The sequence below is a fragment of the Ascaphus truei genome, chromosome 4 (genome assembly GCF_040206685.1).
Source record: "Ascaphus truei isolate aAscTru1 chromosome 4, aAscTru1.hap1, whole genome shotgun sequence".
NCBI lineage: Eukaryota > Metazoa > Chordata > Amphibia > Anura > Ascaphidae > Ascaphus > Ascaphus truei.
This window is the reverse complement of record NC_134486.1, coordinates 230,586,602-230,611,055: the sequence shown is the minus strand read 5'-3', so window position 1 is coordinate 230,611,055 and position 24,454 is coordinate 230,586,602. Positions and strand designations below refer to the sequence as shown.

The window sequence follows — 24,454 nt, the reverse complement described above, 5'->3', positions numbered from 1 at the left end:
TCACACAGGAGTCGTCGGGGAGACTTAACGGCCGTGGTCGGAGCTTCTGAAATGCTGCTGCCGCTATATAAAGATATAAATACATACTGATGGACCTCTACAATACTGCATTGGAAAATGCTATCTTTAATAGGGTCAGTTTGGAAACTGCATTTAATTTTTAAATGCTTTCAAATTGAAATAAACCCCCGAAATACTGTGCACGGGTTCACCGGGATATTTTTTTAATATGTCTTTTTATTATTGTAGGACCTGGAGCATTACGATTCTCACAGCTATTGTTACGTGCCTGAGTTTTGTGTGGTATCTGTTTCCACATTTGTTTGTCTAGGGGGAAAGGCAAGTCTCCAAGGCCCTGTAAGCAGACACAGGCCACCATCTGATCTCTAGATGGGATGAATGGATTAGAAGTGAGCCAAGCCAGCTGTTGCAAGCTTTATCAGAACAGAGCACTGACAGATGGGTGCCCATTCTAAAAGCCTCCTGCTATAGCCCTAGTGCAAGCCTTATGTTCACCAAGGCACTACCATAACATAGCACCCACCACTGTTGTCAAGGTCCTAAAAATAAAAAAAGACATTTATGTCCATCAACGTCTATCTTTTACTCAGAATTCCCCTTGACTGATACAGGCTATGGCAAAAAAAAAAAAAAAAACAACCCAGTGCAAACTTTTTCCATTCAAGTTTTGCTTTTTGTTTATTTTTTATTATGACCACACCCATTTTATTTTATTATTTTTTTAAGGCCCCAAACGGGCGAGTCACTATCTACACATGCAGCAAAAATTGTTAGCTGTCAGATTTAATCTGTCAATTGGGGAATACATACAATGAATTAAAAAAAGTAAATTACCAGCAAAACGGAGAAATTAACAGATTTATAAATGAAATACACAGTTTTATACACAAATATAAGCACAAATGTAAAAGCATAGTATGTACTCTACCCAATAATATATATAAAATATATATATATCGTCGTTGTAGAGATAAAACTTATTAAGTGCATTTTTGGCAAAAACTCACTAAATGCACTTCCTGACTTAGATATTCTTTATATTTCTATAGAAAAACTCATTAAAGACACCTAATCTTCGCAACTTGTCATATCAAAATACCATCCTTTTTAAATTAAGAATTGTTCCTGGCACAAAGAACATGTAATCACCCTTTTCTCAGTACTCAAAGAATGCAGTTAATGACTTTATTAACCTCTACGACGACGATATGCAAGTACAGAACATTTAAACAATTCATGTGAAAACTACACTCCCTTGCAGACCGTAAGACACGTCTCCACTTACTTTTACCATTTCCCTCTTCTATCTTCAGGCTCAGGTCTGCAGTGTACTCGCAAGGACACAGAGGGAATGGGACAATATTCTACAAGGCTGCTCTGCTTTATGTCATCCACTGTGCCATGTTGGTTGAATATCCTTCACGCATGTGCCCAAAAAGCATGTGTTGCCTCCAGCTGTTTCATTATTCATTGTGGAGGGGGAAACTCAAGACTCTGCAAAGACCCGCCTACCTGTATCATTACCAGCATCCCAGAGCCCTCTTAGTTAGCTCAGGGCTCCTTCCTTTGTTCTGTGGTATGAATAGCTTCTAAGTTTTAAATGACATGTTTGCAGCACCACATACACACAAAAAAGTCAGGTCATGGTATCAGGCCTTCCACTTTGTCAATAGCTACCTATCGCTTTTCGTTCTAGCTTCCCCCCCCCCCCCCCCCCGTGGATTTTCTGCCTTCTGCTTTCAACTGAATAAACTCCCCCTCAATTTCCCCAACCCCCTAAACTAATTTAAAAGGAGTATGTAGGAGAGGGGGGAAAAAAAATCCAACAATGCATTTCGCTATATGCCAGAGGTCTGCATGACAAGCTGTTGGCATACACACCCCATGCCTACCCTGTGTTGAACTTTTGTTGACACCAGCTACTAAGAACAATTCCATCATTCTGCTTAACCCAAGCCTTGTCCACAACTCCTGCAGACAGCATGCCAAATAAACTCTCTAACACACAATCTGCTTTATTGGAGCACTGTCACATAGCACAAGTGTATATCAATGGCAAACACGTACAAATCCACCAATAGCTATATGCCAGACGCACACGGTATGCAACAAATGCATTTTTTTTTTCTTCTTAACAAAAAAATAAATAAAGGGAATGAAGGATTCCCCTCTACTCTCTTTTTAACAATCCAACACTTTAAAGAGAACCCAAACATGTTTAAATAATGTGAGGCTTTGGCTTTATAACTAGCTTGAAGGCGCAGTGTAACTTCATCGTACAAAACCAGCTGCATTACTCTACTTCTTCATCCTGATCACACGGATCATGTGGAAAGGTTTCCTGGCTCTGGAGAAAGTGTGCATTGAAAACATTTTACAGGATGGCCAGCACGGTGTCTTAATATATTTTGTACTACTTTTGAAAATCAGCCTTTGTCACTGCCACTTTTGAATCAGTGCACAATTCTTCTGTAAATAACAAGGGACCTCTAATTTACCCATAAGAACCATTTAATGTACGGTTTCTACTTTTCGCTATTTGGAGATAGGTTTGGCATTCAACAAATCGTAATCCTTTCTGTTGGCAGAATATTCACATAGTCTGTTAAATGGTGCTTGCATGCAAGGTCTTTTAAAGATCAGTCCAACATGGAAAAAAAAAGTTTTCTAATAATCAAAATGTAATCCCTTTACACTTCCAGAGATGTTAACCTCCACAGACTACAATCAGTGAGATTTTGGGGGCTTCTGAACCAAAATAATAATCATTTATGCTCCTCTACTAATTCTACCACCTAATAAGCCTTTGCAGTAAGTTCCTGTCCAATTCCTATGAAAAGCATATTGTGCAATAAAGTACATTACTATTTCGTAATCACTTTGCCAAAATAAAACATAATATGAAAAAAATCTTAATGCATTTCTCGGTCTTAAAACACTTGCATCAACTTTATATTAAAAATTAAGAAGCAGTGAACCCACTAAAAGTAAGCCCCTTTTAGCTTTTAATGGGTGTAAAATAGCTGTAATCTTCTTGCATAGTAAATACTTATATATACTGTATTCATAATGTTGTATTAGGTGCATTAGGTGAATTATTCATTTGTTTTGTTTTTTATGAAAAACAATTTAAGCTATATATACAGATATACAAGTAATAAAAAAAAAATAAGAAAATCTCTATTTATTCTCAATCTTGAAACCGAGTTAAATTACTGGTAGGGATTTCCCAACTGAGGTTGCAATATAAAATCCAGCTGTCTTTAACATTTTACTTTGGGCAATTTGCATGCCAGATTTAACGTGTGTGTGCCCCACCAGCACTGTTAAGGGTTTCCTCATATTTATGAATAGCTGAATGCTGGCCCGATGTCTCACATCTACTGAAAAAGGCAAACCATCATTATAGACTTTAAACTAATGGTGTGTGTGGATTAATATCAATATATATATATCAATATATCAATATATATAATTGTCATTATAGCGGTAAAAGTCATTAACTACATTCTTTGAGTACTGAGGAAAAGGCGATTAAATGTTCTTTCTGACACGAAAAAGTCTGCATTTACCAAGGAAGGTATTTTGATATGACAAGTAGTGAAGATTAGGTGTCTTTAATGAATTTTTCAATAGAAATATCAAGAAATTCCAAGTCAGGAAGTGCATTTAGTGAGTTTTTGCCAGCGCACACACGCACACACAAGCCCTCTATAAATGATATTTTATCATATGAACAGAAAGTAATAAAGTGTTTTACATATAATTTAACTCGAAACGTAGCATCGCCCCTCTGTTCCTTGCATTTAAACACTTCAACTACTACATAGGATGTGGTATCGGAAACCCAATTCCCCCAAAATGTCCAAACCTTCCAGAAAGAGTGTAACGTTCATTTTAAAAAAAAATTATTTGTAAAAGAAACAAGTATGAGACCTACAATGCCTATTAGAGCTGTAACTGGCCCTGTAAGATCTGGTCATGTCTTCCCATATTGGAAGAAAAGCATGCTTAGGCAAAGTCTGTGTGTTCAATCATCGCTGTTCTTTGACACAGCATTAACACATTTCTGTTATGGTTCTAAGCTACGAGACTTAACATCAAGCATGATGACTCGATGCATGCTTAAGGCAAACCAAGTTTGCCTTGATGCTGTCAGTTGTAATAAGTCATTTTCCCCTTATGTGCATTCATTTTACAGTGTTTTTGTACCTGTTGTTACAGTAAATGTGCATCTGCACATGATTAGTAAAGACCATTAATGCTTAGATAGTGCCTCAGAAGATCTAATGCGAAGCAAAGCATTGTAAGCTTGTGCTTGGGGAATTCCTCACCTAGCCTGCGCATGTGACGACTCATTATTTGTGGCTGTCCAACGTTGTTTTATTTCTAGAGCCTGTCACGGCGCACACGGTATATATCACTGATTTTAATGCATAAGTTACCGGGTCAGTATTATTTATTACATTGAGTACCAAATTATCTCTCTTATTACACTGCACAAAATACCAATACATCTGTTAGGCCTTGCTTATAGTGCCGGCGACGCGAATTCGCCCGAAAACAAACGCATTGCCGCCGCCACGTACGCTCATAGTGCACGCGACGGCGACAAGCGACGGCGCGAAAACCCGCCGCCGGCAAAATTTGATTTTTCAAGGGCCGTCGCGTCACGTGACAGCCCTTGAACAAATCAAATTGCGGGAATCCCGCAATGCGGCTGACCGCCGAAAGATAACTTTCGCCGGTGGCGACGGGTGACGTCACCCCTTCGTATCACCGTCGCCATCGGCAGCACTATAGGCGCATCCTTACACTGCACACACACCGAGATCTACATCACCTATTACACCTGTGCACATTTCCTGATTTACCTCATTTATTACACTGCACAAATGACCAGAAGTTCATTTCTCACACTACACCCATTCAATAATTAACTTGCTCAAGTTCACATGGAAATGGCAATGGGATTCAAACCAGATTTACCCACATCAAGGGCAGTGATTTGACCACCATGATTCTCCATATCATTTGTATATTTGCAAGTCCTTTGAAATCTTTCCTGTGTCTCAAAAACTTTTTGAGGTTTGGAACTTCCCAAGATAGATCTCCAATGACCAGAACCAGAGACTAGCGCAATGTCCCGGGGCCTTATGCTATCCAGTGCAATAGCACCGACCGACCTGGCAAAACCGCACAGAAAGCCGCAATGAAGTCAAAGGGGCTCTCCATGCGGTAGTGCGAGATCGCCTCTTTTACACTTAGGCTAGGTCCCCGCTGCAGCCGACGGCGCGCCAGCTCCTTACCTCCTTCCTGGCTGTCCCCAGTGACTACTTGCTCCCTGGCTCACTGCACACTGACGCGTCAGCCAGCAGGGGCTACAACAGGATTGTGATCCCGTGCGGCGACGCATCACATGGTGCGCCAGGGAGCCAATCAGAGGCCAGGTATGGGACATCATTTTTCTCACACAAGGAACTCCCCTTTCTTTACTGGGCACCCGTGTTAGCAGAATTGCTATTGAAAGAGACATTCATCCCAAGACGCTGTGCCACAAATGACAAATACTTTCACTAGTGAAATTTAGAACTATAAACACATGAGTTTTATTAGCCTCAGGTAACACTGGTATTAGGAGATTACTGTATCTTGTAAAGTATTTAAACCGTGGATAGGATGAACTGGGGGCTGAGCCGGCCTCGTGGCCCCGACATGGCCGCGCCCACCCGACCCGTTTTGGCCACGCCCCCCCAAGCCTAAAAATGATCCCTGCAGACCGCAGAACGCGGTAAAGTGCCGTGCACGCACCGCCAGGACGCAAGGCAGGCGCACCGGTGCATGCAGTAGGGCCTGAGCCTTATAGTGGCTCAAGAGTGTTTATGTGCAAGTGTCCTTTGCAGGAATCTATGGGGTAGACCCACGTGAGAGCTGCCATCATGTTAGTAGTCATTTTACACTTTTATTAATCTAGCCCTGTGTTTCTTTTTTGTTTACAACACTTTGTTACATTAAAAAGGTCTTCCTGTCATAGATGCTACTTTTCTAGGCTTGTCTCCATCTCTCCCTCATCCTCTTTACCCACTGCTTTGTATCCTTCAAATTCTGGTGGGATCCTGGCTATGCCCAATATAAAAGCATTATTTCACCAGCACGGTTGCACAATATTGCTTACTCCAGATTAGTACACTTGAATAGACTGCCTTGTGCAACTTGAGCTGCTCCTAGGGATCCGTACGTTCACAAATGTCAACTGCAGCACCTCATCTGGCTTTTGATTAGACTCGCTGACAAGAGAATAAAGCCCTTACTCTCAACGTTCACAGAATGACTCATATTTACTGGAAACACAGGTAGTGTGTGTACTGGTGTAGGACTGAAGCCTGCCAGGTGCCACAGAGAGGTGAGCTCACGCTGTCTCTCCACACCGTGCTCCATACATGACATCACCTGCATATGGCACGTATGACCCGCGGCAACAGGATTGGCAGAGAGGAGAGAAGCGATCAAGGGTAAAGGAACAAATATCTTTGAAAAGAAGTTAGAACTGGAAGTGAGATACGTTAAACCCTACATTGCAAGCCTCTTGTTAACACTGTTAGTAGTGAAGAAAACAGCATAATGCAAAAACAGATAAAACGGAAGGCAATATTTTATCAGCCACATACAAAATAGATCTAGGTATACACACACACTCCCTTACCTCACAAGTTCGTCAAACTGGTTTCTCTTTAAAAGTTGTCTACTAGAGATTTGGCTTTTGACAGTCGGTTTAACAGGTGGAATATTCTGCATGTATACATACAGATAATACACGCATGCACACACATCGAAACCCCTCTCTTCCTAGGATACATGTTTCATATCAAGTAAGCAGCCACGGCAGAAATTGACACCACAAATGTATGTATCCAATGCTAACTATGCCTTGTATGCCTGGTGTTTTGATGAATCGTGATATATTAATAACCTGAATATTAAAACGTGAAATTATTCCACCGAACTGCAGACTGTGCTGTTTGAATATTAATGATATTACCGTGGAACGGATCTCACGCACCAAGTATACCAAGCCACTTGTTCAGTGACTTCCTTACATCAAAGCTGCGTGGTGCGTCAGCCAGCAGGGGAGACAAGAAATGTGTCTTCCCGTGCAGCGACGTGGTCACGTGATGTGCTGGGAGCCAATAGCAGTTTATGGAGAAGAATGAAGCCAGGGATTTAGACATCTGACTTCCTAAGTCCTTTTAGCGCAGGTTAAAGATGCAATTCTTTATGGACAGTTTACATTAAGGAAACACTTTATTTATACTCCTCTAACAAGCAAAAAAAAAAAAAAACCTAAGCATTTATCCATGGTATGGTACAGTTTTAGAAAAGGAATACAAATAAACCCTTTGTGCATCATGAATAAGGCATGGAAATATTGTATCTTTATTAAGTAGGGGTTGAAATAGTACCCTCATGTAACAGGTTATTATTATCTTGGGTAAGTTTATTTTGAGGGCAAAAATATTGATCTGTTAAAGTTTTAGCTATAGCTTTTGTTATTCCACTTTGTGGTGCTTTGAGCTGTGCTTGGTGCACTGCCTTGGCTGAGTTTATAGTGGCGTAGTTCATGCTGATGCGCGCTGAGCATACATTCAGAGACCCATTATATGTTATGGTGCCATTCTGAGTGAAAGCTTCCGCTTGCTTGCTCATGCTTGCTGAACCTCGCTCAGCTTCCAGCTATAGGCAAATCTGTGTTTCTGTGCTTGCTGGAGAGGAGGTGTGGACACGTGACCGCACAGCCTCCTATCAGAGCGCAGCACGGAAATTCTTACACCTGAGAGCGGCCATTGTTCCCTGTGTTGTGCTGTGTGTGTGCAGTGTGTGCAGTGAGAGTGCTGTGTGCTGGTGCGCAGTGTGCTGTGTGTGTGCAGTATATGCAGTGAGTGTATGCAGTGAGTGTGTGCTGTGAGAGTGCTGTGTGCTGGTGCTGTGAGAGTGCTGTGTGTGTGCAGTGTATGCAGTGAGTGTGTGCTGGTGCTGTGTGTGCTGTGAGTGTGTGTAGTGAGTGTATGCATTGTGCTGTGTGTGCAGTGTATGCAGTGAGGGTGCTGTGAGAGTGCTGTGAGAGTGCTGTGAGTGTGTGCAGTGTATGCTGTGAGAGTGCTGTGAGAGTGCTGTGTGTGCTGTGAGTGTGTGCTGTGTATGCAGTGAGTGTGTGCTGTGAGTGTGTGCAGTGTGCTGTGTGTGCTGTGAGTGTGTGCAGTGTGCTGTGTGTGTGTGCAGTGTATGCAGTGAGTGTGTGCAGTGAGAGTGCTGTGTGCTGGTGCAGTGTGTGCTGTGAGTGTGTGTAGTGAGTGTGTGTAGTGAGTGTGTGCAGTGTGCTGTGTGTGTGCAGTGTGCTGTGTGTGTGCAGTGTATAAATTTGTTTTTGACATTATTATGTTTTTTTAATTTGGGGTCCATATATATATATATATATATATATATATATATATATATATATATATCCATTGTATCCATGGATATAGGGGATATATGTTAAATGAGATATATATATTTTATATATATGATATATATATTTTGGATATATCTATATATATATATATATCCTATATATATCATACATATATATACACATACATACATATATATCCATCACACAGATCCCTGTCCCGCCTCGCCTCCGCCCCACAAGCCCCGCCTACCAGAGCACACGCTCTGTCTGATGGGCAAGAACGTGAAAAGCAGCCACTTGGTAAAGCGAGAGGTGAGCATCAGCAAGTATCAGGGCTGAAGAGCACAGCCACTCTGCACTATAAACTCAGCCTAAGGCTATGGCTCTGCTGCCTCAGACCACGCGCCCGCACTGCAGACAGACGGCGCGTGGAGAGGCACTTGACCGCTATATGTGGTCTGTAGGGAGCGGGAGCTGGAGCGGGGGGTGGGGGGGGTGTGGTTTGAGCAGAGGGCTCTCCGTGCTGTTCCCCCCTTCCCCCTCTCCCCCCCCCCACACACACACAACACATACATACATACATACACACATACTCCCCCCCCCCCCTTACCTTTTGGAGGTGGGGGAAGCTGCCTCTAACTCCAGACCCGGCGCTGATTGACTCACCAGCGCACCAGCGCGTCACCGCTCGGGATCGCAATTCTCTTGCATCCCCTGCCGGCTGACGTGTCACAGCGTGTAGTGAGCCATGCAGCGAGGGGGGACTGGGACCGGCTCGGGAGGACACCCCTGCTAGTGAGTAACGCGCACGCCGCCGGACGCAGCGAGACCAAAGCCTTAAGCTGCTGGGCTGTGCTTTGTGTTTTGTTTCTGATGTCATGGCCGCCTTCCCCCCCCCCGTTTTGGCCACGCTCCCCATCGCTCCCACCACCAGGAAGCCAGGCGCGCGTGCAGCAGCCAACACCAGGGCCGTATCCTAAAGTTACGGTCTCGCCACCTGTGAGGTTGGTGGCGCGTGCAGCCGAATTCCCCGGTCTGCAGTGAGCTGCAGGGGGAAAGACGGGGGGGGGGGGGGAAGGGTTGGGGTGACGGGGCGCGGCCGTGACGTCACTCATGCAACACAGGAAAGGTTAAAAAAAAAAAAAAACCCGTAAGAATTTCAAAACAAAATTACAATTCTAAACTTGTAATCAAGTAACACAGCAGAGCAGCAATGGCTTAATGCATCTAAGAAAGAGAAATAGTCGGTGAGAAAGCCACTAAGAGTGTTATTCTTTTCACCACTGCCTGACTGTGACATTAAGCAAATCGAGTCACTGCAGATTTCACACCTACAGCAGGACTGAATAAGAAAACGCAAATCTAAGCTGCCGCTGTGTAGCAGCCCCAGCCAAGAACAGAAAATCAGCTAAAGCCAAAAGCCATGTCTTCTCTTGATAAATAATTACGTCTTCAAATTGCAAGTCTAACCTTTCACAAAACAAAAATTGAAGAGTAACACACTCCGTTTCCTTTGGTGTTTATTGCAACTTATTTGACACCTCATCCAGAATGATGTGTCACTTGCCTTTGCTGGCGTTTTAAAAATAGCTAAGATTGCTCTCCCTGCTCTGTAACTCCCTCAGTCTTCAACTGAGCAATTAAAGCTTTGATTACCGTAGATTAGGTTTGATTGGCATTGTTCTTCACAAACAGAGTTGCCTTATCTTTCTTCTGTGGGGGGATGGGGGGGGGGGGGAACTACACACAATAAATAAATGTTTCAGTGAAGCAAAGTAGTACGGAAAGGGAAAAAAATGTTTATTTATAAATATGTTTTACCAGGAAGTAATACATTGAGAGTTACCTCTCGTTTTCAAGTATGTCCTGGACACAGAGTTATAAAAATACATGGTTACATTAAAAGAACAGGGCTATGCAGTCACTTCACGGACATTTCATGGACCGATGGCTCACACCCTTTGGCTGTCCGCCTTTGGGGCAACTCAGATGTACACTGGGGTGGTTGAGATTGAATCTGTTGGAGCTGTGAAAACAAAGTTCTTTGTGTCCTCTTGGCTCATTAACATTCCAGTGGGTGGGGTTGACGTTCCACAAATGTTAAATCCTTAGGCTGAGTCCCTGCTGGCGCTGACTGCGCGCATGCTTGAGAGCGGTGACGTCATCAACTCTTCAAGCATGAGCGTTCTGTTGTCCTCTGAATATCTAAGGCCGCGATTATAGAAGCCACGACGGCGCACGCTTGGAAACAAATCAGTGGAAGTCAATGAGGGCAGCCATAGTGCACGCGAGTGCGGGCGCGATGCAGAGTGACTGAGCAGATTTTTTTTAAGCTACAAATCATTTTGTTTTGTTTTTTCGCACGGCGGCCGCATCACGTCAGCGGTTCAGCCAATGAGGACGAACCAGCCTGGTGATGCGTATACATCTCGGGAAGCAAACCTAGTACAACCCCCCACTCTCCGCCCCATGGCAAAACCACAGGTTAGTAACTGCCTGCATTTATGATCATGTTGTCAGAGCAATGCGTTGCAGGCTGCTCTGGCAGCAAAAAAGTTAATTAAAGACTGGGCCCTCCGAAAAATATTACTGAATAATGAAATTAGAGTGCAATAAGTAAGCAAATAGTCTCGAACCCTCCGCCCAAAAAATGTTCTAGGATTCACCAATTTATTTGCAAACACATGCACGCACACAACCTGGTATGTACATTGTAGATAGTGAATGAATACCCTATCTCAGAAATGTAGTATGACCAGTGGCCCTGGAAATTATAATATATTTGGAAAGCTTCAGAGATTGACAAAAATATGAATAATGTGGCTGGAAGGAGATGAGGTACGGGTCGAGGAATTGGCCTTCTCCTGTTTAAAAAAAAAAAGAAAAAAGAAAAAGTCGACATCATGTTTTTCTTTATCTTTGAGTTTAATGAAGCAGCAAAATGTATCATCTGTGTTCAAGCACTATCATTTCCCTTAGGAAACAATTCCTCTCATACTCAACGTCTTTATTTTCTAGCCAAAATCAACTTGAGAATCTCAACCAAGAACATCAAAAGAAACGCTACTTACGTCATGAAAACAGCATTTTATTCCCAGTTTTTCATTTGCGAATTGTCATTTTTCACAAGCACATTCTTAATTTCCCTGACATCAATTTAATTAGCCCTTCTGAAGTCTAGGCACAGACAGGGAGAGCTGGAATTATTCATTGGGGGAAGAATTTTAGGCTCCAGCAACGAGCAGGCTATTAGATGCATTTGGCTATTAGATGCATTTGGCTATTAGATGCTTTTGGCTATTAGATTGGTAAGGGTAGTTGTATCTAGAGTCACCAACAAAATCCCGAAATTAGATCTAGTACAGAGGTGGGGAATATACTGCCCACCGAACCATTCTACACAGTCACATGAGCAGCGCAGGAGAGAGAGCGCAGAGATGGGAGAGAGAGCGCGGAGACGAGAGAGAGAGAGCGGAGACGGGAGAGAGAGAGAGCGGAGACGGGAGAGAGAGAGCGGAGACGGGAGAGAGAGAGCGGAGACGGGAGAGAGCGGAGACGGGAGAGAGAGCAGAGACGGGGGAGAGAGAGAGAGCGGAGATGGGAGAGAGAGAGCAAAGATGGGAGAGAGAGGGAGCAAAGATGGGAGAGAGCGGAGACGGGAGAGAGAAAGCAGAGACGGGGGACAGAGAGCAGAGACGGGAGAGAGAGAGAGTGGAGATGGGAGATGGGAGATGGGAGAGAGAGAGCAAAGATGGGAGAGAGAGAGCAAAGATGGGAGAGAGAGAGAGCAAAGATGGGAGAGAGAGAGCGCAGAGATGGGAGAGAGAGCGCGGAGACGAGAGAGAGAGAGCGGAGACGGGAGAGAGAGAGAGCGGAGACGGGAGAGAGAGAGCGGAGACGGGAGAGAGCGGAGACGGGAGAGAGAGCAGAGACGGGGGAGAGAGAGAGAGCGGAGATGGGAGAGAGAGAGCAAAGATGGGAGAGAGAGGGAGCAAAGATGGGAGAGAGCGGAGACGGGAGAGAGAAAGCAGAGACGGGGGACAGAGAGCAGAGACGGGAGAGAGAGAGAGTGGAGATGGGAGATGGGAGATGGGAGAGAGAGAGCAAAGATGGGAGAGAGAGAGCAAAGATGGGAGAGAGAGAGAGCAAAGATGGGAGAGAGAGAGAGCAAAGATGGGAGAGAGAGAGAGAGAGAGGAGATGGAAGAGAGAAAGAGAGCGGAGACGGTAGAAAAAGCAGAGACGGATGAGAGAGCGGAGACGGGAGAAAGAGCAGAGACGGGAGAGAGAGCGGAGATGGGAGAGAGAGCAGAGACGGGGGAGAGAGAGAGAGCGGAGATGGGAGAGAGGGAGCAAAGATGGGAGAGGGAGCAAAGATGGGAGAGAGCGGAAACGGGAGAGAGAAAGCAGAGACGGGGGAGAGAGAGAGAGTGGAGATGGGAGAGCGGGGATGGGAGAGAGAGAGCAAAGATGGGAGAGAGAGAGCAAAGATGGGAGAGAGAGAGAGCAAAGATGGGAGAGAGAGAGATCAAAGATGGGAGAGAGAGAGAGAGGAGATGGAAGAGAGAAAGAGAGCGGAGACGGGAGAAAGAGCGGAGACGGATGAGAGAGCGGAGACGGATGAGAGAGCGGAGACGGAAGAAAGAGCGCAGACGGGAGAAAGAGCAGAGACGGGAGAGAGCGGAGACATCAGAAAGAGCTCGAACAGCAGCAGCGCAGGAGAGACAGCGGCGGCTCAGGAGAGAGCTGCGGAGAAGCTGCTGATGGGAGAAGTAGATCAGGAGGGGAGAAGCTAGTGAGGGGAGCATGTGGGGCCACACACAATCTATATTATGTGTGTGGCCCCCGAAGCTTACTAAAATTCAACTCGCGCCCCCCCCCCCAGTCAAAGTAATTGCCCTCTCGTGATCTAGCACATACGATTTCCTGCTTTTAGGTGGGAGACCAGATTTAGTAGATGCTGAGCGACAATTTCAAAGCACTTTGAAGTTGCAGCCTGTGTCACTATTGATAAAGAAAAATGTCCAAAAGGACGGAGATGAATTGGAAATTTGCTCAGTGTGACAATCGTCAAGTCTGGAAAAAGGCATTCAATATATGCTAGAAACATTGGCCTAGGAAAGAGGACATACCAATGTGAGACTTGCTACCATTTTCTTGAGAATATTAGGTTGAGCTTATAGTGCTGGCGACAGCGATGCGACGTCGCGTCAAAACAAATGCATTTCCGCCTTTGCGTGCGCTTAAAGTAAGCGCGACGCGACGGCTTGGTCGCGATCGCTGGAAGTCATCTCAATTTGGTTTTTCCAGCGCTTGTAGCCTGATGTCACCGTCGCCAGCACTATAAGCGTAGCCTTAGATTTAATTTTCCTTGCCTCACTTGGCTGTAAGTGAACAGTGATTTTGTTATCCATCATTGCCTCATATAGATATGCTGCAAGAAAAAAAAAATGACAGAGGTAATCCCTGTAGGATGAACAGGATCTATTTCCTGATTCCAGCTGTATAGATGTTTGATGTTGTACTTTGTAATTTAAAACTACCTCTATTTGTAACTCAAATACAGCAATTTTAAAATGTTACAGTAATTCACAGGAGCAGTAATTGACACTGTTTGAGATTTGGTTTTGGGGATAACCTGAAACCACGTCCAGGTCCAAACTGGGTTCTGCACCCTGGCACCCGGCAAATGTATGTGCCGGCAAAATGGGGTGAGAGCAGGTTCCCACGGCCAATAAAAAGCTGTGTCATCGGGAGATGACGTCGCAATCTTCTATTGATGACCCCAGCAGCCATGGATGTAGTTTTCTTTTTGCTTAGAAAACTATGAAATATTAAAAAGGAAGTCTGGTGGACCCCACGGTTCAGGGTTTATCTTTTAGAATCAATTTCTGGGGAGGTGGGGGGGAGGGGCTGCTTGCTTTAAGCTTTGTTCACTTGTCAAAGAAAACAATTCTATCCATTTATACTCCAATAGCCCTACAGAAACACACACACATAAATTATATAAAAATCAAAAACGAATAGATGATACCGTTCTGTGGCTAACGAAATATAAATATAAATATATATATATATATATATATATACACACATATATATATATATACACACATATATATAAATATATATATACATACATATACACATACACATATATATATATATATATATATATACACATATATATATATACACACACACATACATATATATACACACACACACACACACATTTTAAGTTATGGTGGGTGAAAAAGGCGACACCGTATAGTTTATAAGGGTTCCATGTAAAAACGGGTTTCAGGCAAAAGGTGACATGGTGTGCTCATCTGCATGGCATTTCCCAGAATCCCTTGCTGCAGTGGAAGCACTCCGGGATGAAGCCCACCGACGGGCGAAACGCGTAGAGTGTCCGCTATTGGCAGCTACATATGATTCTCTTGGCGTGACTCCTATTGCATGATGTCGTGTCTATGGATTTTTCTGATTTATCACGAGCACACATTGGAGCTTAACCACCAGGAACTGACCCCTCTTGCTATTTTGTGACAGCTGAGTATTATTCCCTTTGCTGCCTGGTGTCATTGGTCCTCGTGGGATCTGCACTTATGTGTGTTTGAACTATCCTCTAGCACTGGCACTTTACAATTCTGTAAAGCCATGTTTTTGCTTGCTTATGTGCTATGACCATAGATACTGTATGCATTCATGCTGCTTGATTATTAATCATTTTTTGTATTTGCTGACCAGGGTATGAGTTTGGTTATTACTTTTTTCTCCCCTGTGTTTTTCCCTTGGTTAAAGTTATATTTTTGCTTATATACACTTTTGTATATATAGGGTTATTAATGTCATACTTTTCCTTATGCCTTAAGTTACACTTTATATTTTGTAGTGGGGTTTTTTTTCTTTAAGGTTTTTTTCTTTGTCCCACTTAGCTTTTTTGTGTCAATTTATATTATACTTATAATTATTTGGACACATTCTAGTTATTGGTTCATTTATCAGCATTTATTTTTAGAGAGTGACTGCCTGTATATTTTTAGCTGCCATCAGTGTGTTTATGTTTTTAAGTTAGTGTTTCTTGCTGCTCCATTAATAAAATCTTGTTCGTTTTCTGCTTTGACAGAGCATCCGGGTCTTTTTGCTATATTCTATTTGATTATTTTTGTGGTATATTTTAGAGTGCTATTTTAGGGGATTATCTTAGTCTTTTCTTGTGTGTTTAATACTTTATATATATATATATGTATATATATATATATATATATATATATATATATATATATACATATATATATATATACATGCACACACACACAGACACACACACACTTTAAGTTATGGTGGGTGAAAAAGGCGACACCGTATAGCTTTTAAGGGTTCCATGTAAAAACGGGTTTCAGGCAAAAGGTGACATGGTGTGCTCATCTGCATGGCATTTCCCAGAATCCCTTGCTGCAGTGGAAGCACTGTATGCTGGGGATAATGGTGAAAGGCAGGGTTGCAGACCTGCGAATGTGCTCACAAGTGATCTTTTTTATATATATATATATATATATATATATATATATATATATATATATATATATATATATATATATATATATACAAATGTAAATATAACAGTATGCTCATCTGCATGTCTTAGGCAGGTCTGCAACCCCGCCTTTCACCATTATCACCCAGCACACAGCACTTCCACTGCAGCAAGGGATTCTGGGAAATGACATGCAAATGAGCACACAGTACCACTTTTTGCTTCAAAAACCATTTTTAACATGGTTCCCTATAGGCTTAAGCTTGCTGCATGGTCACAGCTTTGAGCACAGCCAGGGTTAAGGTGCATAGCCAGAAAACCCACCCACAGACAGCTGTTTCGACCTTAATGCGTCTCATCAGTGTGGGGTTGGTTAACTGGGTATGCAAAGAAGCTAAAGGATGGGGTTTACCATACTGAGTTAAGTTATGGTGAGTAAAAAAAAATATATATATAAATATATATTTATTTTTTAAATGTAAGCGTCTTTCCCCAAAGTTGCTTTTTTTTAACAAATTGGCCACGTAATGCGTAATGGGATATTAAAGGCCGATTACACAATCTTCAAGAACAAGTAATCTTAAAATATGCAATGCATTTTAGCAACATATTCTATAGTAATTAAGTAAAAGCACTCCGACACAACATCCTATTGGTCATATTTGCATAATTATGTATATATGTTTAGTAGCTTATAACCTCTTACACCAAAAGGCTGACTACAAAAAAAAAAAAGAAAAACTAGCCATGGATTCATAACTTAGGATAGAATGAAGGAGTGATACCAAAGCAGCAGTGATCAAGGTTGAAATACAGTATTATAAAGTTCTTTGCAAATTTACAAAAGCTGACTTATTTAAAAGAGGTTCCCAAAGAATTTGATATCAACATTTCCCTAAAGCATCATACAGAAATGTGTGATTGGTCCAAAAAAGTAAATACAATATTTGGTGATTTTAAGTACCTAGTTTCACCCCTGATGCACAATTCAGTTCAAGTAACAACAGCACTAGCTTACTTGGAGGGCAGTGTTTTTAGTAATAAGAACAGTTCTGTAATGAACACAATCAGTGCCTGGGTTGAACCTCTCTCTTCTTAAGAATCCAAGCCACGGCTGTCACAAGGGGTTACCTGGTACAGGCAAAAGGGCAGCCTGAGCAAAGTCTAAACCGTGCATTTAGATGCAACGCCACAGAGACAAGTGTTTTCATCACCCATCACACGGTGGATCCTCTGCTCCCCAACGTGCTGTCCCCAAACTTGTGGTTCTGAAAGCCAGGCTGGGAGAAAAGACTGATCACATCAGTATACAGGTCAGAGGACTCGGCAGAAGATAAAAGCGGTGCTGACGCCTGGTAAATCCAAAGCTTCGGATACATTGTTTATGAACAGCACGTAAGTTCTTCACAGGTATATTTATACATAAGCATTTGTAAATGAGTAAATTGTGAATATGTTCCTCCATGTTTGTCCAGTTATATTGAAGGACTGACACTGGATCTGATATCTCCCTTACACAGCAAAAAACTATTCTTCCTCTGGATAAAAATACTATAAGTACAAATATAGGGAGGAGTGTCTCAGTGAGTAAAGACACTGACTGGCACTGAATTTGAACCTGTGCCAGATACATTTGTTTAATATAATATACATATAAAAACAAGGTCCGCAGCACACTCAAAGTAGAAAAAGAATGATTTAATCTTAGAAAATCATCAGCCAATCACAAAAACTCCAGAGCGATGTACGTTTCAGACCACAAGGTCTTTTCTCAAGCTCTGAAAAAAGACCTTGTACGTACGTACATTGCTCTGGAGTTTTTGTGATTGGCTGATGATTTTCTAAGATTGAATAATTCTTTTTCTACTTTGAGTGTGCTGCGGACCTTATTTTTCTGTGTATCTAACAGACCGGGTTGGTGTTCCCTGTCTATTTGCTAGCACCTGGATTTCTGATAAGTATATTATACTACTTTTGTGGGTATGGGTTTTTGTTTGTGTGCACCCAGCATCAGTGTGGGTGTGTGTGGGTGTATGTGGGTGTGTGTGTATGTATATACACACACACACACACACACACACACACACATCTATATATACATACATATATCTATATACACACACACACACACACACACACACGTACATACATACACACACTATGTGTACACGGATGGAAAAAGCCACACGTCCAGGACAAGTAGAAAACTAGGGAGAGGGATGTGTGGTGCTGAGAGACGTGGCTGCTGCGAAACGTCTTCAGAAGCAGAGCTGTGGATAGCTGTCAGGGCTCAGCACTATGCGAGGCATTGTGGACCGCAGCTATGGGAAGCAGAGCAGTGACTGACAGCTTTGCTTCCGAAGACACTCAGCAGCAAGCGCAACCTTTCCTGCACCGGTCTCCTTGATGGACGAGTGGCTCCTCCACGCTGGACCAGTGCAGGTAGGTGGACATTTTCCAGCGTGTGTGTGCGTGAGTGTGAGCGTGAGCGTGAGCGCGTGCGCGTGCGTGTGTACAAATTACATTTACTTTTATAGATGTCATTCCACTTCTATATGAAACACAAGAAATGACTATTCATAACATACTAATTAGTTCCCATAACTTTGCAACGTGCTTTTATTTGCTGCAGCGACCAGGAGAATGGAAAACAAACTGCATGTTTTGGGTAGTAGTACAAGTCAGGGTAATTGGGCCTGGATTTGTTGAATAATTTAAGAGATGTATACACAAACACTGCGCAGGAAAATGTCACTGGGGTTAATCGTTTAACTATTGTGCATTTTCAGTTTGCCCTGGTAAGCAAGACGTAAAATTGAATAGTCTTATGCAGTTTCTTTTGTGTTATTAAAGGCTAATATATAATTGATGCACAAGGATTCAGAAAGTTTAAGACAAAATGACTGCAGGGGGTAAATGGTTATCCTATCCTATTCATACACGTGAGGGAGCTGAAATTACCGTTTATTTTCTACAGAAACAACGCGGTAAGTTGCCAATAAACATCCATCAGAAGTAAATATAATACAAGGTCTCCATGTTACAATGGATTTGAAGCACAAAGTGACACTGTGTGTGCTGATTTGCATGTAATTTCCTAGAATCGCTGGGTACAGTGGAAGCACTGTATGTTAAGGCCGCGCTTATAGTAGCAGCTACGGTGCGAAGCACGAAAACAAAGGCCTTAAGTCCATTGCGGGTGCCCATAGTCGGTGCGCCCACGACGGTGCTCCGCAGCGACATGGCGACCAAAATCGCTGGTCAGTGGATTTTGTGTTGGTGTGCGGCCACCACGCGACATCAGCGCCACGTAAAGTGGTTCAGCCAATAATTGGCGACCCACTCACGTGACGTTACGGGCCACGAACCATGTCGCCTCCCGAAGTCTCCAGCACCAAAGTGCTTATAGTCACGGCGACGGCGTGCCAAAACAAATGTATTGAAGCTGTTACGTGTGCTTATAGTAGGAGCGACGTGACGGCTTGGTCGCGATCGCTGGAAGTCCCTTCAATTTGATTTTTTCAGCGACTGCAGCCTGACGTCAGCGTCGCCGTCACTGGGACTATAAGCGCAGCCTAAGAGATAATGATGAGAGGCAGGATTGCAGACCTCTCCGAGACGTTATTGTGCTCACAGGTAAGATTTTTATTTCAGTGTCTCGTTTGTGAACAGCTCCACTTCCTCCATCGATCTCTCTGTGGGCATAACCCAGGTGTCTGTCCTGGGACCACCTCTTTTCACACTCTCTCTAGGTGACCTTATCACATCTCTTGGGTTAAAATATTTTCTCACTTTAAACCTGCCTGACTCTTGTGTTCTGCTCAGGGAGGTCTTCTGCTACCCCTTTTGTATCTAAAGCCCTCTCCAACCTAAAACCTCTCACTGCCCCACACCTCTGGAATGTCCTTCGCCTCAATATCTGACTGGCACCCTCTCTTTTCACCATTAGGACCTTTTTAAAACACACCTCTTTAACAAAGAATATTAGTATCTCCATTAGCTTACTATACATCTGACCTTGACCCCTTGCAGACGCACTAACCACAATACCCTCCTACGGTCTCTGCAAGTTCTCCCTACTTACACTTAGATTGTAAACTCTTCGGGGCAGGGATTGTAAAGCGCTATGTACCTAGTTGGTGCTATATAAAGATATACACACACACTCACACGCTCACACACATACGTTTAAACAAAAGAACAGAGCATAGAACACCTGAGTTCATAACTCACAAAACTGATAGGTATCTTGTTTAACCAGATGCCAATAAATATTTATTGGCTTTTCCGGTTCCTTCTTAAGAAAGCCTCTTGAAGCTGATAGGTACCTTTTCAGGTACCTTCGTGGTGGCCTATGTTTTGTAGAGCAGATTTCTGACATGTTTTAGGCATGTTAGGCATCAACCAGGAACTCCATAGAGTGATTGGGCTGCAATACCAACGGTGAGGATAAATACTTTATTTCTGCCAACTCTTTATTGGAACCTGATTTAATGTAATTCAACAATAAATAAAACACCATTTTGTCTGTGCATGTAATTATTAATACCATTATTATGAAGTTTGCAAGCGAATACTTAGCAGAACTGACAAATATAACACCAAACAACACACTCACTCTCATTGTCTGTTAATATAAATTGAAAACTAGATGAAAGCCAAATAATTACTTACACTGAAAATTTCTCATTCTGACATCCAAGTTTAGTAAGCTAATTTAATAGCTACAGTCTATGGTCTAATTTTGATCACAGTCATTTGTCCTTGGAAGGAATTTAAAAAAAAACAGGATGCTGCCATGGGCCAATTGAAATGTGTAATCTTCGTTTCCAAATGATTTCTCTCCCAAATTCATTTAATCCGTGTAGAATTACGATTCCGGTTTTCAAACTGACGCAAATGTGTTGATGTTTATATTTTTCAATTTGAGCACAAATTCAAATAAGGAAAATGTTCAAAGAGACGTATTTTCACTGCACAAAATACAGTATGTTTACAAAATGTCACAGGCTGTGGAAATGGTGCAGCGCCTGCCGCATCAGCTGTCCGTATGGTACAAACCGTGACAATGAAGTAACATTTAGTAATCTGCACACTGTGTCGTGTGACAGTGTCACAAAGCGAAGTTCATCGGTAATGGAACACTTCAGGGTCTGGTCCGGAGAAAGCATGGCAGTGACAGGCTGGTATTGGGTCCCTTAGGGAAGACCGTGTTAAGCTTATAGATCCAAAACCCATCGCTTTGTAGCAACCGCTGGTTATGGCTTCCTCCTCTCAGCGGTCGGGTGACCTGGTCGGAAGGCACACAACGTAGTGATGCCAATTGACAGCAATAAGACAGAAAATGTTATGCCATCGGCCGGACCGACTTGCCCATGCGCAGGGCTGCTCTAATGTCTGACCTGTGAACCGCCATACGTCCTTTCAACGTATCTTTTGACTCTGTGTTTATAAAACAGCAGTCTGATTGAATTGTGCTCCCCCCGTGATGGCGACTGTATCCTTTGTGCTGCCCTTCGATGCCATCACTACGGATATTCACCTGTGCTTTGGACAATGTGGGGTTCCCTCCGGACTCGTTACTATGTCACATTTAGAGAGGGAGCGGCTGAGTGAGTGAAGACACTGACTGGCACGGAGTTTGAAGCAGGGGAGCCTTGTGACCTTGGGCAAGTCACTTTATCTCCCTGTGCCTCAGGCACCAAAATCATAGATTATAAACTCTGAAAAGATCTACGTAAAACAAGCAGCGCTATACGAGATATTATTATTTGCGATTCTGCTTAATTCTATTTTGCTTTGATGTTGCTACCCTTGTCTCCTATTGAGGCTAACAGGCAGTGATTCTGCTTTATTTTGGTATGCTTTGATACTATGTTGACATCCCTGTGGTTAGAATTTGACAGTGTTTCTGTAGGGTACCGCTACTGAGTCAGTAGCATTAGGTTGCTTAAACCCCGTACTCGTTTGAGCTGCGAGTCCTTTTGGCCTCACTAGGCTTGTTCTATGAATTTATGAAGTCATCAGGGATTCACTCCATTTGTTACTCTAGCTCTTTTTTGGGGTCACTGGTTGTGGGTTAGGGTATATATTGGTGCATTCTGTAACCGTTTGGTTGCTCTTGAGAAAGGCTCTATTGTGAGCCTGAAACGTTGAGACAATAAAACATCACTTTTTGGTAATTGCAGTGTTTGTCCAGTTTCCTACTATTATTGTGTCGCTGTAGACATTTGAATGGTATATGTACCCTGAATTAATTCTACCTATTATAAAGTGAATATATATATATACCGGTGTGTATATATATATATATATATTTTATAGGGTTCCTTAACCAAAAAAGGGTTGAACACCACTAAACTAGGACTCCTGTAGGTTGTAAAATAAAGGTCTCTGGGTCCCTACCAAGGAATTTCCAGAGTTATTTTAAATGCGGTCATTCATAAACTACTGCTTTCTCCTCATATCAGGTTGTTGAGCTTTCAAAAATGATGCTAATCTGCATCTTTACTATATAGAGTACAGTGCAACAAAAATGTATAATATGTGTTTTTCCCTAAATATGGCATCAGCAATTCACTTTTAGTGTAGCAAGATTTCTGCTATAATGCAAACGCAGGTAATTTGTGAATTTGCCAGGAAGTGTAATTTTGGTGAATTTATCTCTCAGATCCTTATAGCAGTGCACAAGGAAACCTAATATAATCGTTTTCAAACTATTGGTTGTGTGAGCCTAAAAAAGGGAGCACATCTGTGCATCCTTTGCACTCCCTGGCATCTTCCTTAGCAGTGGAGGAATAGAAGTCCAAAGCAGGAAATACATGTGAAATATTCTTTTCCACCGTGAACTATTTAGAAATTATTTTTCCATCTCAAACAGGAGACAACCAAGTGCTTTTTATAATCACATAAATGGATTGGCTTTCTGTAAGTGCTTGCTCTTAGATCAACAAATCTGTCATAAGCAGAAAGTACAGTATCCCTCATACTCTCTCCCTTTACCCGGCACTGGAGTTGTTCTTACCTTAAATTTACCAACCAGCTATAGTCTTCATAGGTCAAAGGGCTTGAGTAGCACATTCATCAATTTACAATTGAATGCTTGTGGCTACTCTGGTTCTTCCATTGTTAATAAAAATGACACTTCTAGACCATTTCCTTCCCCCCCCCCCCCCTCTCGGCTCCTTTCATTTCCCTAGGAAAGGAGAGATACATTTTTATTTTGCGGGGGACATAAAATCAATAGGTTTAAGCTGGCAGTTTGTAAAGAGACGAGGAAGCAGTTTCGACGAGCTGACCACCACACTCGTTTACCAACGCGGCCGGTTTCTGAACGCTCCTCGTAACAAAAAATACTGCGACAGGGGAGGCTTTTGGGGAAGTAGTTGCGAGGCAGAACCTATGAAACCTGTATTAACAGACAGTTCCCTGCATTAATAATTGCCTTGTCATATGTACAGTACTTCCATCCTAATGCCTTGCAATACAATCTGTTTTCCATAACAACGTAGGACAAACTTGATCCAGAACGCACTGGGATCAGAGCTACAAAACAAGGACTGAATCTAAATCTCATGATTATCTGGGATAAGGTTAACACAGTACAGTACTCATAAAAAAAATCTGAGTTATACTTTATGTATATTGTCCCCAAACGCCTACATAATGCATAAGATTTGAATGTAGCTGCCGTTACGAACTGCTGTTTAACTCAATCCTGAAAACAAACAGTTTGGAACGGAGCATTTGTTTTTTAAACTATGTATGATCCGGTGACAAAAGCAATATATATTGTATATTGCATGATATAGGTTGTTGTGTTAGCGGCTATTCAATTTGAAAAGCTATTAAACGTCTATTAAAAGTCTGTAACAAAAGATAAGAACATCAGAGAATATGTTATGCAGCAGAGTGCTATTACCAGGGCTGGAAAAATCCCCTTGTCCATCAGGCAATTCCCTATAAAAAGCACCTTGTGTATAATGTTTTGTGATATTAAGCAATGTTTTTATTTCTTTATAATAAGCGCTGACAGTATACAGTACACAGCGCTATACACATAACTCTGCAGGCATAATGAGTCCCTGGCCCATAGAGCTTACAATCAATGTTTGTTGCCTGAGAAACAGGGAGATAATGCAACCTGGTCATAAGGAGCTGGATATGAACCTGGCTTCCCTACTACAAAATTAGTGTCATTGTTTAAGATAGTGTCATTTTCCAGCAGAACGAAGCAGCAGATAGACACAAATATGGAGCACTATCTGTTTATCAAATTGTAAATTTCAATTAAATTATACCCATGATGGTCAAAAAAGTAGCAGTCTTCCTTACTTAGTCTTACATGGGTGTCTCGGACGTATACAAATTAAATATGTACAATGGGTCACTATGGTATTCCAAGATGAGCTTGAAAATCTATTTAGTATATCGAAATGGGGA

General features: G+C 42.4%; 1 protein-coding gene across 14 annotated transcripts in view; it reads right to left on the bottom strand.

Moving 5' to 3' along the window:
* Nucleotides 1–24,454, bottom strand: part of ARID1B (AT-rich interaction domain 1B) — a 398,185-nt gene that overhangs the window by 231,337 nt on the left and 142,394 nt on the right. Inside the window, exon 1 of one of the 14 annotated variants that reach the window (XM_075596979.1) lies at nucleotides 1,307–1,636. The exons of the other annotated variants lie outside the window; for them this stretch is intronic. Coding sequence (XP_075453094.1) covers nucleotides 1,307–1,315 — 9 coding nt within the window. The 5' untranslated portion in view covers nucleotides 1,316–1,636. Of the gene's footprint in view, nucleotides 1–1,306; nucleotides 1,637–24,454 lie in introns of those variants that run through there. 14 annotated transcript variants of the gene reach the window in all.